Consider the following 13,076-nt stretch of genomic DNA (forward strand, 5'->3'; position numbering starts at 1 on the left):
ATTGTAGACACAATTGTGCAATGTATTTTAGCGATTCCATTAATCCTTTAGGAAACAGCAACAAATGTATCGTGTTAATGTGATTCTGAGTTATACCATCAGCAGGTATGTGTGCCTTAGGATCTCAAAGAATAAAATAACATCCAGCACAAATTGCTTTTCAATTATTGCGTGGCAATCAGTAACATGAGTTGATACTACACAGCAAAAGCAGACCATCTCCATACATTTCAGCTTGATATAATATGTGATCTTTTCTGTTGCTAGAATAATATTCCATAGATGTGGAAACACAAAATGCAGTATATGAAGGTGTGATACAAATCAGGTGGAACTTGCAAGTATTTGAGGCCATTTTCTCCCCAGATGAACCTTTTCTATCAAGGACGGGTATGAGCATGTGTGCGAGAGATGAGGTGGGACAGACAGATGTGGTTGTCAAGTTGGGGATTAGACATTTGCAGGGACAGCTTCCTATCATGAGTAGATGTTAGGGTTGCAAGGTCCACTGGCCTATAAATTGGAAGAAGGGGAGGTTGCGGGGGCATACTCCTGGGGTCCAAGTGGGGGTCTTGACATCATTCCCAGCGCAATAAGGAAGTGAAGGCATGGGAGCATGCATGGGAGCATGCTCTGCTTTCCACAAATGATGCAAAACTGAATTATTCAAAAAGGCTTTTGTATTGTAGAGAGGGGGTCTCAGATGCTCCACTAATGTGTTAGGGACCATAGACTTCACCCACAGACTTCACCACTACGTTGCCTTACATATTATCTGCTGCTTTAAATATGTGCTCCTATGTTAGACCTAGAATTGCTTATGTTCCGTTTCAGCATTTCTTCAACTCTGTATTGGATTCTTGCCTGTTATGTCTTTGTAAACTTGTGTTTATTTACCCGATGGCATTGTTTATGAAATTGTCCTTGATACTGACTGTACTAATTTCACACTGTTTAATCTGCCTTGAGTCTTAGTTAGAAAGGTGGACCATACATGACATAAATATAATAAAATGAAATCTCTTTAAATGAATTTCCTATACAAAATATCCCCCCATGTGGAAGGCAGAATAGAGGAAGCAGCAGTGAATATAGAGAATCATTGGAGTAAAACTGGAGAGTTCATTTTAAATCCATGTACCATGTACAAATACTGCCTCACAAATAGAATTATTTAATTTAGAAACCTTAGATCTCCCTGGTTGCATTATTTCACATGGAGCCTGTCATTTCTGACTTCATTATAAAAATCAGGAATATACTTCAATTGGTGTTAGGTAAAGTCATAGATTAGATATGAAGAGTAACAGCAAAAACAACCCCCCCTCCCACAAAAGCCCAAAGCAGTCAGTAAATAGAGCAAAGTCACTGCATTTCTCTGAAAGGCAAAAAGTCATCTTGCTAAATGAGGATCCAAGCTGTCCTGCACCAAGACTGTTACTAATAAATAAAAGACCTCTGGGAAAAGTGCTGAGCGTACGCAGGATCTATTTTCAGCTTGCATCAGCAGCTGCTACCCCCGGGATCACATCTTTACGCATACCCCAACACCATATGTAATCACTTGAGTGCTGCAACCAGTAAGATAATGAAAGAGCGCGGCATAAATCTATACTTGAGTGGAATGCTAAATGAGAAAAATAATACAAAAAGGGGGGAAATAAACCACATTTTCAAGTCATTAGGAAGAAAGACTTTGACATATGAAGTGTTGCAGCCATTAATAGCACTTATCATATAGAGTGGAGACAAAGAGACAAATTAATCAAACTGACAGAACTGGGACATTTTATGCTAATACAGGCTCCTGGGTTTTCATTTGTATGCCACAGTGCCTGGAAAACTGATACCATTACAGGGCAGGAAATTGCATGAACAACATGCAACAGATCATAAAAATTCACACAGCACAGAAACACTGCCCAAAGCACTGTAAAGACAAGACTGGGGATCCCTACAGAGGAGCTACCTACAGCTAATGAATGTAAATAAGTATGGGAATACTTACTATTCATGCATTACAAGTAGACAGTGGCTTTCAGTCTACAGCTGCAGCCATAATAAGCAAAAATGAAGATTAGGGACCCACTGGCCAAATCAGATTCTGACAGGATTTACTAGGATGAAAGAAGATAGTAGAAGAGAATAGGCCTGCTGGGTTAGACTAGTTTCTGCCTATGTCAACAGTCACATTTCTGCTTTTCAAATAGATATTTTATTGTATAAAAATGTAAAAGCACATCATACGAAAGAAAATCCATATTATATTTTGAACACAATGAGGTCATGGCCAAGATTAAACACATGAAGTGAAATGTTAGACTCATACGATGGTTTCCCTCACTATAACTTTGAAACTCCTTGAAATTGAGTTATTTAAAGGGTGCCATTGCCAGAACTGTCACAGATCCTGTTCAAAACATTCCACTTGTAGCAGAGATGTCCATGAAAACTGCATCCACTTGGTAGGAGTTCCATATGGTTTCCACAAAGATCAGATGGATCATGTCAAAACAAGTAACCATTTTCATGGACCAGTTTTTCAAAGGGAAAAGAAATACGAAGAAGTTTATCATGCAATATTGGAACAGAGGCCTCTAGAATGCTGTGTTTTTAAGAGTTTAACTATTTAAAAGTGTTACTTTCTCCTTCTGAAAAGAAAATGTCCAGTGTTTGGGAGCAGCTCTTCTTCTCATAAATTTTACATTAACTCTGTCCATCTACACAAATTGCAAATAAATTTGTCTAAAGTCTTAGATGGTAATCAGAAGGGGGAAAAAAGGTAACGTTATGGACTAGTGGTAGAGAGTGCCATTAAGACATATCCAATTTATAATTACCCTTGCTGAAGTTTTCAAGGCAAGAGACTGACAGAAGTGGTCTGCTATTGCTTGCCTTTGCATAGTGACCCTGGTCTTCTTTGGAGGTCTCCCATCCAATCGCTGGCCAAGGCCAACTCTGCTTAGCTTCCAAGATCTGAAAAGATCGAGTGTGCCTGGGCTGCTCAGGTCAGGGAAAACTTATGGACTAGAGTCAGTTAGAATCTGTAACTGAACCTGAGCTTTGGATATCAGCATTAAAAAAGCTTAAAATTTTCAGTGAATCTTACTGCTAAAGCATGATTAAATTGTCTTATCAGTGGCATTTAATCCCACACAAATTAGCCAAAACCAATCAAGGAGTTAAAGGTGGCTGTTGGGATTGTGGAGTCGCTGATACCACTTTTATACATACATAGTGCAAATGTAATAGAGCCATTACTTCCTTTCTACAGACACTCGTGAATTTGTTTTAAATGCCATAACTTCTGCAAGATCAGTTTTTACTAGATACCGGAAAAGGAATAAAGAAGAGTGGCTGAAGAAATCAAATGCATGTGTACTGTTGAATAAACTAACCTGTCTGTTGCATAGTAAAAAGCTGGATAAATTCAGTAAACGGAATGTTATTTTAACTAGCATGATGAATTCAGCTTAATAATGTTAACATTTGTTTATAGAATTGCAGATGAATCTGTAAAACTTTGTATTCAGCTTTTTAAATCATTGTAACCTGTCCTGAGCCTGCTTGTGGGGAGGACGGGCTAAATATTGAATATAATAAATAAATAAATTGAATATATTTATTAAAGTTATAAAAAATTCTACACCAAAGTCTGATGGACACAATTTGCAGCCCTTAATGTAAATAAAGAATGATGAGTACTGAGTTTCTTATGTTCAAGTTGACATGTTTTCTATCGGTTTTAAGAATAGCAATACCATTGATCACTGAGTGGACTTTTCAGTTTAGAAAAGAGACAACTAGGGAGGGACATGATAGGTTTATAAAATCATGCATGGGGTAGAGACAGTAGCGAGAAAGAACTTTTTCTCCTTTTCCCTAAATACTACAAGTCAAGGGCACCCAATGAAGTTGATGAACAACAGATTCAGGACGGATATAAAGAAATACTTCTTTACCCAAGGAGTGATTGAGATGTGGAATTTGCTGCCTGTGATGGCCACAGGCACGGACAGCTTTAAAGGGGGATTAGACAGATTCATGAAGGATAGGTCTGTCAGTGGCTACTAGCCATGTTGACTAAAGAGAACCTCCAGCTTCAAAGACAGTAAACCTCTGGCATTCCAGAGCCAGGAGGAAAAATCAGGGGAAGGGCTCAGCCTCCATGGCTTGTAGGGCAATGGGTTGGTCACGGTGCGAAACAGGTTGTTCATCCAGATGTTTCCCACTGGTCTGATCCACCTGGGCCCTTCTTATGTTCTTACTCCCTAGTGTAATTGAATAGCATGCTCATTCAGGAAGATGGCAATGAATTCAAATTCATTCTACTGATGGAAAAACAGGTTTTATATCTTGTGTTACATGAGAAAAATGAAACCAAATCAAAAGATGTTCTTTTGTATGAAAGCTTGATCCCAACGTCTTGCAGAAGCATAAAAACTGCCATGACACATACCTATAACAGCACTATGAGAATTCTTGACCAAGCATTTGTTGAATAGTGCAGGTAATTGTTTCCCCTCTACTCCAAGTTTCTAGCTCCACCACTCAGGCTTTGATACTACCACAAAAAGATGCCAGGTCTCCAGTGGAGCGGAGGACAGGCCTGCCCACTAGCCTCTGGTACCCCATGCTAAGCACTGCAGGGTGACATCTCGACTTTCAACACAAGAACAGCTGCTGGGAATTTTAGAAAGGGGATCTCCCCTTGCTTTGAGGGAACTGTCCAGCTCCAGCCTCCTAGTCTACAACAGCTACTGCAGCAAGAGATTCTGCTTCCCTTCCAACAGTTACAGTACAGGTTGGGATCAGGCCGCAGAACTTTTAAACTCCATTCCTAAGTCTGAGTGTTCAGTATATTTAATATAATTTTGGTTTCAAAAGGAAGGGTCAGTGCTCTGTAATGCTATCTTACACACACTGTGGGCTGAATTCACAGATGGCATATATGCAGAACAGAGAAATGAGAGTCAAACCACAAACTGCACACGACATATAATGGTAGTCCGATAGTTCACTTTGTGCGAGAAAAGCACCTATAAGAGGGCACCACTGAGAGCAGAGAAACAGCAGAGGGGTTGGTGCTTAAATCATTCTAAATAGCACCCCCAGTGTCCCCCCCCCCCCCAGAATAGCATGCTTGCAGGCACGCATCTGAAACCTTGTCAGGGTGAAGCCACTTGAGGTGAGGATGAGATGTGAAAAAAGTTACACAACACTCCTTCTGCCACTTATCTCTTTCTTCCTAAGTGGCTTTTCTTACACAGAAAGGGACAGGAGGCTAATGTTACACCTGATACAGGTAGGTGTAAATATATTGTGTCTATCTTGGCAGTATACAGATACATTTGCTTTTTAAAAATATAAGAATAGGCACAACCACCAGAGGGAGAAAAAATAATAGTTTTTGAGCTTGCTAGGCAGACTTTAGGGTCTTTTCCATCAAACATTTCCTTTTATTAGAGAATTACCAACAAAACAGAGATACATGCCTGTACTTTAAAGATAAAAAAGCTATCTGCAATAAGAAGCTGCATTAAAAATCCAGCTGTTATTACTCATGACTGGTACCTTTGGTGCATTCATACCTAACCTCCCAACAGCAGCCATTTACTCCAGCAGTAAAACACTTCATCTAAGCAGTTGCCAACACAGCCATGAGCAGTTTACTCTTTCAATGAGCCATCATGAAGAAAGCCACAGGAAAAAACGTGGCTATTTGAAAGTCTAACTGTACATATAACCTTAAAAATTAATGAATCACCAAAAGATATTTGGGTTATTCTCATTTAGAATAAAAAAGGTTGCATTTATACACCTTTTTAAAGAATGTGTATATTAACCTCAACTGCTCAAAACATACAAATATAAATGATATTACAGGCCAAATTTTTCATTACTAGTGCCAATACTCCATAAGTTAGCATGAAGTTTCTTTTGATAAACTTTGTATCGTTTGCAGAACTATAAGAAATGAAAGAAATTTAACCACAACGGATAAAATTCTTGTGTCATTTGGAAAAGTCAAAAAGCTTATTCATATCTGTAAGATTTCATTATTCCAATACACACATGCTCACACAAGAATATTATATAACACACACAATGACATATTCACAACAATAGCCATACAAATATGTGGCCTCCCTCTGACTCCTAATGCACAACCATGTTGCTGTGTCCCCCAAAATATGACAACATAAATAATGCAACAGTGCATTCCAGTTACTGGTATGTGGGCTTAAGTCTGAATGTGCACAACAGCATACATTCCTTACAATCAGAATGCAGGGATCCTTTATGAGGTGCTTTGAGTCACTGATCATAGTGGTTCTGGTGGTCTAAGCATAATGAAACGTAACTGTTCACGGGCCTTAGCTTTATTGCTTAGCTTGAGGAACTGATAGCAGCAAACTGCCATTCTGCAGAAAGCACTCAACATAAAGGGCGGGGGCGGGGGAGAGGATGGAGAGGATGGAGAGAGAAGTGCAGGTCATATCAGAGCCATCTTCCCAATCAGTGACAGAAATAATCTTGCTCAATTGTTGCTGGGTATAAGGTATTTATGTCTGCAGTAACTGTTATCTTATGAAGAAACTGTTCTGTAAATGGCCTGCTTGTCTCTGAAAGAACCAGGGCCATTTCTCGCACTATCAAGCAGCAAAGTCAGGGTTTTTTTTACCCAGGCATTCAGTGGGGGTTACAGCCAACCACCTGTCTATATGACACCAGCTTTCGCAAAAAAACCCATTTGTTGCATTAATCCTTCACATAAAATATAAACATGTAAAGTGAGCCTAGCTTTCTTAACTGGGGATTGCCAGAAAACAACATCTTCCTGTTTTGCTAACTCAAAAAGATGTTATGAATTTTCTACCTTTATACCTCATCTTCTTTTCTCTCCTGAGCTCCTGCTAGCCATGTTAACAAGTTACAGTAAATGCACGTACAATCTGTGCATGGTGTACTCTTCATTTTTCTTTATACATGTGTTGAGTAAATCTCACATTACATTCAATGTATGTACAACTGAATGTGTGATATAAACCCCATTTATCCTGTACTAGTCCCCAGTTTCATTTGTCAAGTGAATGCACACTGGCTTTTTCTCATAAACAGGGGAATGCACATATATATACTGGTTGTACATGCTTTCCCTGTACCATGTGAACAGCACTAACGTTAACCCCTTAACAACAGAGTTTATATCTGCTGTGCCCAGAGGCTTTACCTGTAACCTAACAGGCAAAATGCAGTTGGTGTAGCTTTCTCCATCACTAATGCCCATGCTGGAAAGAAGTTTTACATGCTGAATTCTTTCAGTTCTTTGAATTTTTAGTGAAGACTGACTGAAACTGGATTTTTACTTATCCTACCAAGAAGTTCTCTCTCTTCCACACTAGTTTTCTTTCCTTTTAAAGTATTTTTTTCTTTTGCCATAATTGCACAATATTGAGTGATTCCGCACACGCTGGATAATGCACTTCCAATCCTCTTTATAGATCATTTGGAACGGATTTTTTTGTGTGCGGAACAAAAAATCCACCTCAAACGATTGATAAAGTGCATTGAAAGTGCATTATCCAACGTGTGTGGAATCAGCCATTGTATACCTTGAATTATCTTTCTTTTAAAACTTAGAAAGAAAATACAAAAGATGAACAAATGGGTAGACATACATGACATGTGTATGCTAAGACAGTAGCTCTACTAGGATTACATTGTATCTTGTTTATAGATATTTTGCTACACTACTGAATACTACAAGATGTACAAATTATTTAAAAAATGAATGGAGGCTGAATTCCAGCTTTGAAAGATGCCCTGACTTTGCCCATAAAAAAGTAGCAAACCTACTCTAGCAATCTTTGTTTTTCCAAACACTGAGATTACTGTGACAATCAAAAAGAACTTTCACAGTGTGAATTGTATACAGTACATACATTGAGAAGAGATACATTACATACACTGAGACATAATGGAATACTGTTGATTTTCCAAAAGAACAAAGATTGAAAAAGAAAAGTCATAATCCCCTGAACCCCAACAGCACTGTAGCAGTAATTGATCTCATTCATGCTGTCTTTGATTTTTTCCCCTGAACCCAATCATATTCTGTTGCCGAATTCCCAACATTCCCCCCCACCCCCCAAACCCTAGGCTAGTAGGCTGGCATGGACAGCTAACAGCTGCAAACATCTCTCATCGCTGCCGCTTAAGAAACACAGTCACATTAGATGTCTGACTTCATCCCACCCACAGTGCTGAATGTATGAGCATTCTAAATACACTTGTCCTTTGCCAGCCTAGACGCAGGAATTCCTATTTCAGCCTACATTTCTTCATGCAAAACATTTAACATCCTAAGGCATGGAGATACACAAATCTGAAAGAAAATGGATGACATACTGCTGGGGATGTGTGCACGCTTATTGGGGAAAAGCGGTACATGTCTCAGAGGGGTTCCCAGAAAAAACACTTAAGGCAGAAAAGTACAAAGATGACACATACTGCATGAATTCAACTTTTCTACATTAAAAAAATATATAAACAAAGATACCAGAAACATTAGGACGATGGGAAGTAAATCCATTCTCAATATTGGTCATGTACACAAAAGCTAATAATTTTCATTACCTAATACAGTATCCGGACATTTACAATAGCTGGTTATATCAGCAGCAACACTGTGAACACCACCTCAGCATTTTCCCTCATGGAAAACTTTGACTGAAATATTTCTCAGATGAGCCATTGTTTCTTGGCTTGCTCTTTTACGACCAAAACTTTATTTGTAGTGGGTTTAATTCCTTTCATAAAAATCTCAAGTTGTCAAGAGCAAAAAGAGGGAGGAAGAGATAAAATCAGTGCTTTCCTTCCACTCATCTTTCAACTTCAGATATGACTAATGTTGCTTTGCTTTAATTGGCAAAGAAGAGCAGGCATCCCTAGTGAATCAGACACTATACAAAACAATACTGGATATTTCTCAAATAAAGTACACTACACCATGAATGACTCAATCATTTTCCTAAGAGTTATTACTTGCAGCGATGAAGCAATGTTAATTGGATAATGGCCTGCTGCCAGCTAATATTGGCATGACCTACAATACCCTTGGCTGACAGCCATGTATGCCTCTTTATCACACCTTTTTCTCCCCCTTTTTGGTAATGTAGATGGAAAGTGGAAACCATTAAAAAATTCCCAAGTGCTATTTAACTCCTTATCATGAATTAAAAGCTTAATTAAATGCCTTGTTAAAGGAAGGAAGGTTAGTTTCTGTGATTACATAAAGCAAAAAACAACAAGAATAGAGATCAAACCAACTCTACAATAACAACACATTTCCAGAGAAATAACTGATTTGAGTTGAATTTAAATAGGAATTATTATTAAAAGTAAGTATAGAAAAGTATTTTTCCAGCTACTCCACAGATGGAGAGATTTTTTTCAGGTGAACAAAAATAAAATAGAAGTCCAAATGACTAGAAACAGGTGTGATGAATCAACTTTGGTCTATATGTGCAAGCTGCAGCCAGGCTAATACTGGTTTATTAGAAGTGGCACAAGAATGCATGTCTCAAGCTATTTTGATTTATAGGATCAAGACAGGTAATATTTCCGTATCACATTAATCCTTTTAACCACCTTGGCACTTTTATTTACATTTTACAGATGAAGAACTGAGGCCAGAGAAAATAATCTACCAAGGACTTGAGTTCAGCATCTGAGAACAGCACTATCATTGTGAGTACACCATTGTATTATCACCACCTCCGTTTAGAACATTCACTGCACTTTTCTTAAGTGCTCAAGTATTCCCAGCAGTCCTGAAAGTAATCTTGTAAAGCCAATGCAATATTCTTTATTATCCTTGTATTGTTGATTGAGAGATAGCAAAGTTTGCCTAATGCCGTCCATGCATTCATCATTGAGCTAGAATCTGAACTAGGAACTTGCTGCTCAGAGCTGGTGCTCTTAACCACTATGCTAGATGAGCACAACTTGTAAAACCCACACACCAGAAACTTAAACAAATATTATTTACTATGATCATGAACAGAGGAGCTTAAATAAACCAGAAGAAGCCAGTCTTAAATAAAAAAAAGATTTGTTTTGTATATGATAAGGAAGAGAAACCAGATTTGTAGGCTCAGTGGGAAAAAGGTGCATATATCAATATCATTAGAGAAAGTCTGTTATCTCATCTCCTAAGTGACCACAGAACTTACACTGGTGCCTTCGGTGTGCATGCAAAGGAAGACTTTTAAGAGATCTGAACTATTATTGTTTACTACACAGAACACTTTTATGAAAATAAACTACTTTGCAAAACCTTCCTGAAATGAATACAGAAACTGCATCCCATCAACACAGCATGCAATAACGCATGCAACAGAAACATAATACTTAGCAAGACAATTCTAGTCACTGGCATGCGGCATGTCTCAAGAGATGAGAGTACTATGTTGTGGGGCGGTTTCATAACTGCCTCAGAACACAAAGGCAATTGAAGTCACATTCACATACACATACCTTAAGTCAACCTTTAACACAAGACTAAAACAAGGAATAAAATGGGGAAGTGGAAGGGGTTTTGAAAAGAAACAACATAAAAGATGGGATATAGAGCAGTTCAAAAAGCCAGTAGAAATGTGTTTCATGCACACATGTCTTGCGAACGTAGCAGGACTGTTAATTCCCCTCACCTCCCCCCTGCCCAGCTTCCTATATTACACTGCAAACCACTTAAAGGATCAAGGAGCCTGCTTTGCATACAGAGTTTGCTCTGGACTGTGACCTATCAATGTCATGATCTCCACAAGGATGCAGAGCAGATTCCAACATATTTGCCTTGTCTGTGCAGACGTCGAGCTCTAGTATATTTTAATTATACTGAACTAGAACGATTTATTCTGATTACAATATTTTAGTGGGAAGAAACTAGTTTTCTAAGAACAGAGTTCAAACAGGGCAAAGCTGCAGTGGAATATTAGCTATAGGGATAAGGAGTTTCTACTTCCTTCTGGCAGGAGCTATGATGGAAGGGAAGAAGCCAAAAATGAAAAACCTGCCCCCGTAAACTGATCACTAGGAATCATGCCCCCAAGCTCTCTTTGTTTCTGAACCTTCAAGAAACTACTAACAAACAGATGGCAGCTTCTCTCACTATGGTTTCATACATACTGATATGTACTTGAACATGAATATGTGCATAATGAAAAATTCTGTTCCACAGGTAACTTTTTCTGGACAGATTCTCAAGATTAACAAAAGAAGTATAGTTTGTCTTGCACTTACGTTTTTCAGACAGATAAATTGACTATATAATTACTCTTACATTACAAAATACATAACAAAAAGATAGGATTGCAAGCCATGAGAGCTTTAAAAAATAAAATTAAAATTCATCTAGAAATACCTTGACTATATCACTTCTTGAGAGTTTGTTGAATGAAGTGACTTTCTATTTGGGCATTTTGCAATGCTAAATGTTGGAGAACATCTTTCTTAAGCAGAGAAGACTACGAGTAACCCTTCAATTATTCTGAAGAGTCATCAAATAACTTGTAACCAAGCCCTCTCTCCACCACCCTACGCACTCCCTGACCCAACATGTATGGGCCTGAGAGGTCATTTTCCTTGACAAAACATCACATCTTGTTCTTGGGGAAAAAACCTGCTCAAGCTCAGTTATTCTGAATGTTGTTTATTTGTTCATTCTCCTTCCCTATAATTCATTGGTTCCTTCTAACTACAGGATGAGTCCAGTAGCACCTCCTAAAGAAGGGAGCTCTTACTCTCAAAGGCTTATACCCTGAAAATCTTGTTTGTCTCTGAAGTACCACGGGACCTAAATACTGCACACCAACATGGTTACCCAACTAAAACTATCCAAATATGTCCAGCTCTTGCTTCAGCAGCAGATTAACGCCATGGTCAGGTTCTATGGCCACTCTCTGCTGCTAGCCTTTCTTTTATGCTTGCTCTTGCAGGGAGATTCTCTTGGTCCATTTCTTCCAGATCTGCAAACCACTAAACTTTTCTTGCCCACCAAAGATGGAATTCGTCATCATTTCATCCCCTCCCTCCCAGGACTAACAGGCAGGTATGGAGAATGAGAATGTGCAGGGCTATGAGATTTATCTCTAAGACCTTCAGGGTTAGCTGACTTGCAATTAATTGTCCATGAGAGAGAAAGATGCATTATTATCCCCCTCCCCTTTCCATGTTAGAAAGTTTTATATTTCAATGACAGGGGAATGATTGCATACTGTACCTCCTCTGGCAGGCTGACCACCAAGTCATTTTCCGTCTGCCCGACTAACACCTGCAAGAAGTATTCACTGCATGCTGCCAGCACAGCCCGGTGGGCTCGAAACTCTTTCCCCTCCACAATCAAAGTCACATCACAGAGAATATCCTGCTTCCGCTGGTCATTGAGGCACAGGAGGATATTGGTACAATGGACTGTTGACTCATACACATACATGGGGGATTCAGTCTTCTCATCCACAGACATTCCGTTCACACCCTAAAATAGAAACAACAAACAATAAGGGAGAGAGCTAGGGCTGAAGAGTTATCACAGTGCTTGCAAAGAAAGGAAGATTACATCATGATTTCTGTGTCCTGCATGATTTAGCCAGCTCTCTGTAGAACTGCTGATCAGCACTTTAATTCTCAGCCAGAACAAAGAGCTCAAGAAGTGTGTCTGGAAAAGGCAACTGCACTACATGCTCTTACTCTACCCACAATATTGAATCAAAGAAGCAGACCGTTTTCTAAAGCACACGAAAGGTTATCAATCAACACAATTTTTAACAGATATGAGCTGGGGGTGGGGAAGAGAAGAGAAAAACTGACAGTTTTTTTAAAAGCAGAGACAGACTGTTTAACCTATAGATGTTTTATTTTAGTATTATGCCACAAATTTGGATTTTATTAGCACTATTTAGAATGAGCTACTATGATTCAAAATTCCATTGGAGAGTGAGTTCCATCCAAAGGACTACAAGAAGCACTACTGAATATGTCTACTGTTCATTCTTATTTAAGTTCAAATAAGT

General features: G+C 38.8%; 1 protein-coding gene across 1 annotated transcript in view; it reads right to left on the reverse strand.

Annotated features, from left to right (window-relative positions):
- The window catches only part of BACH2 (BTB domain and CNC homolog 2), a 216,850-nt gene that overhangs the window by 40,147 nt on the left and 163,627 nt on the right, over window positions 1-13,076 (reverse strand). The window contains exon 3 of the mRNA XM_055001900.1: window positions 12,287-12,541. Within this exon, the coding sequence (XP_054857875.1) occupies window positions 12,287-12,529 (243 nt within the window). The 5' untranslated portion in view covers window positions 12,530-12,541. The remainder of the gene's footprint in view (window positions 1-12,286; window positions 12,542-13,076) is intronic.

The sequence above is a fragment of the Eublepharis macularius genome, chromosome 1 (assembly GCF_028583425.1).
Source record: "Eublepharis macularius isolate TG4126 chromosome 1, MPM_Emac_v1.0, whole genome shotgun sequence".
In the NCBI taxonomy this organism is placed as follows: Eukaryota; Metazoa; Chordata; class Lepidosauria; order Squamata; family Eublepharidae; genus Eublepharis; species Eublepharis macularius.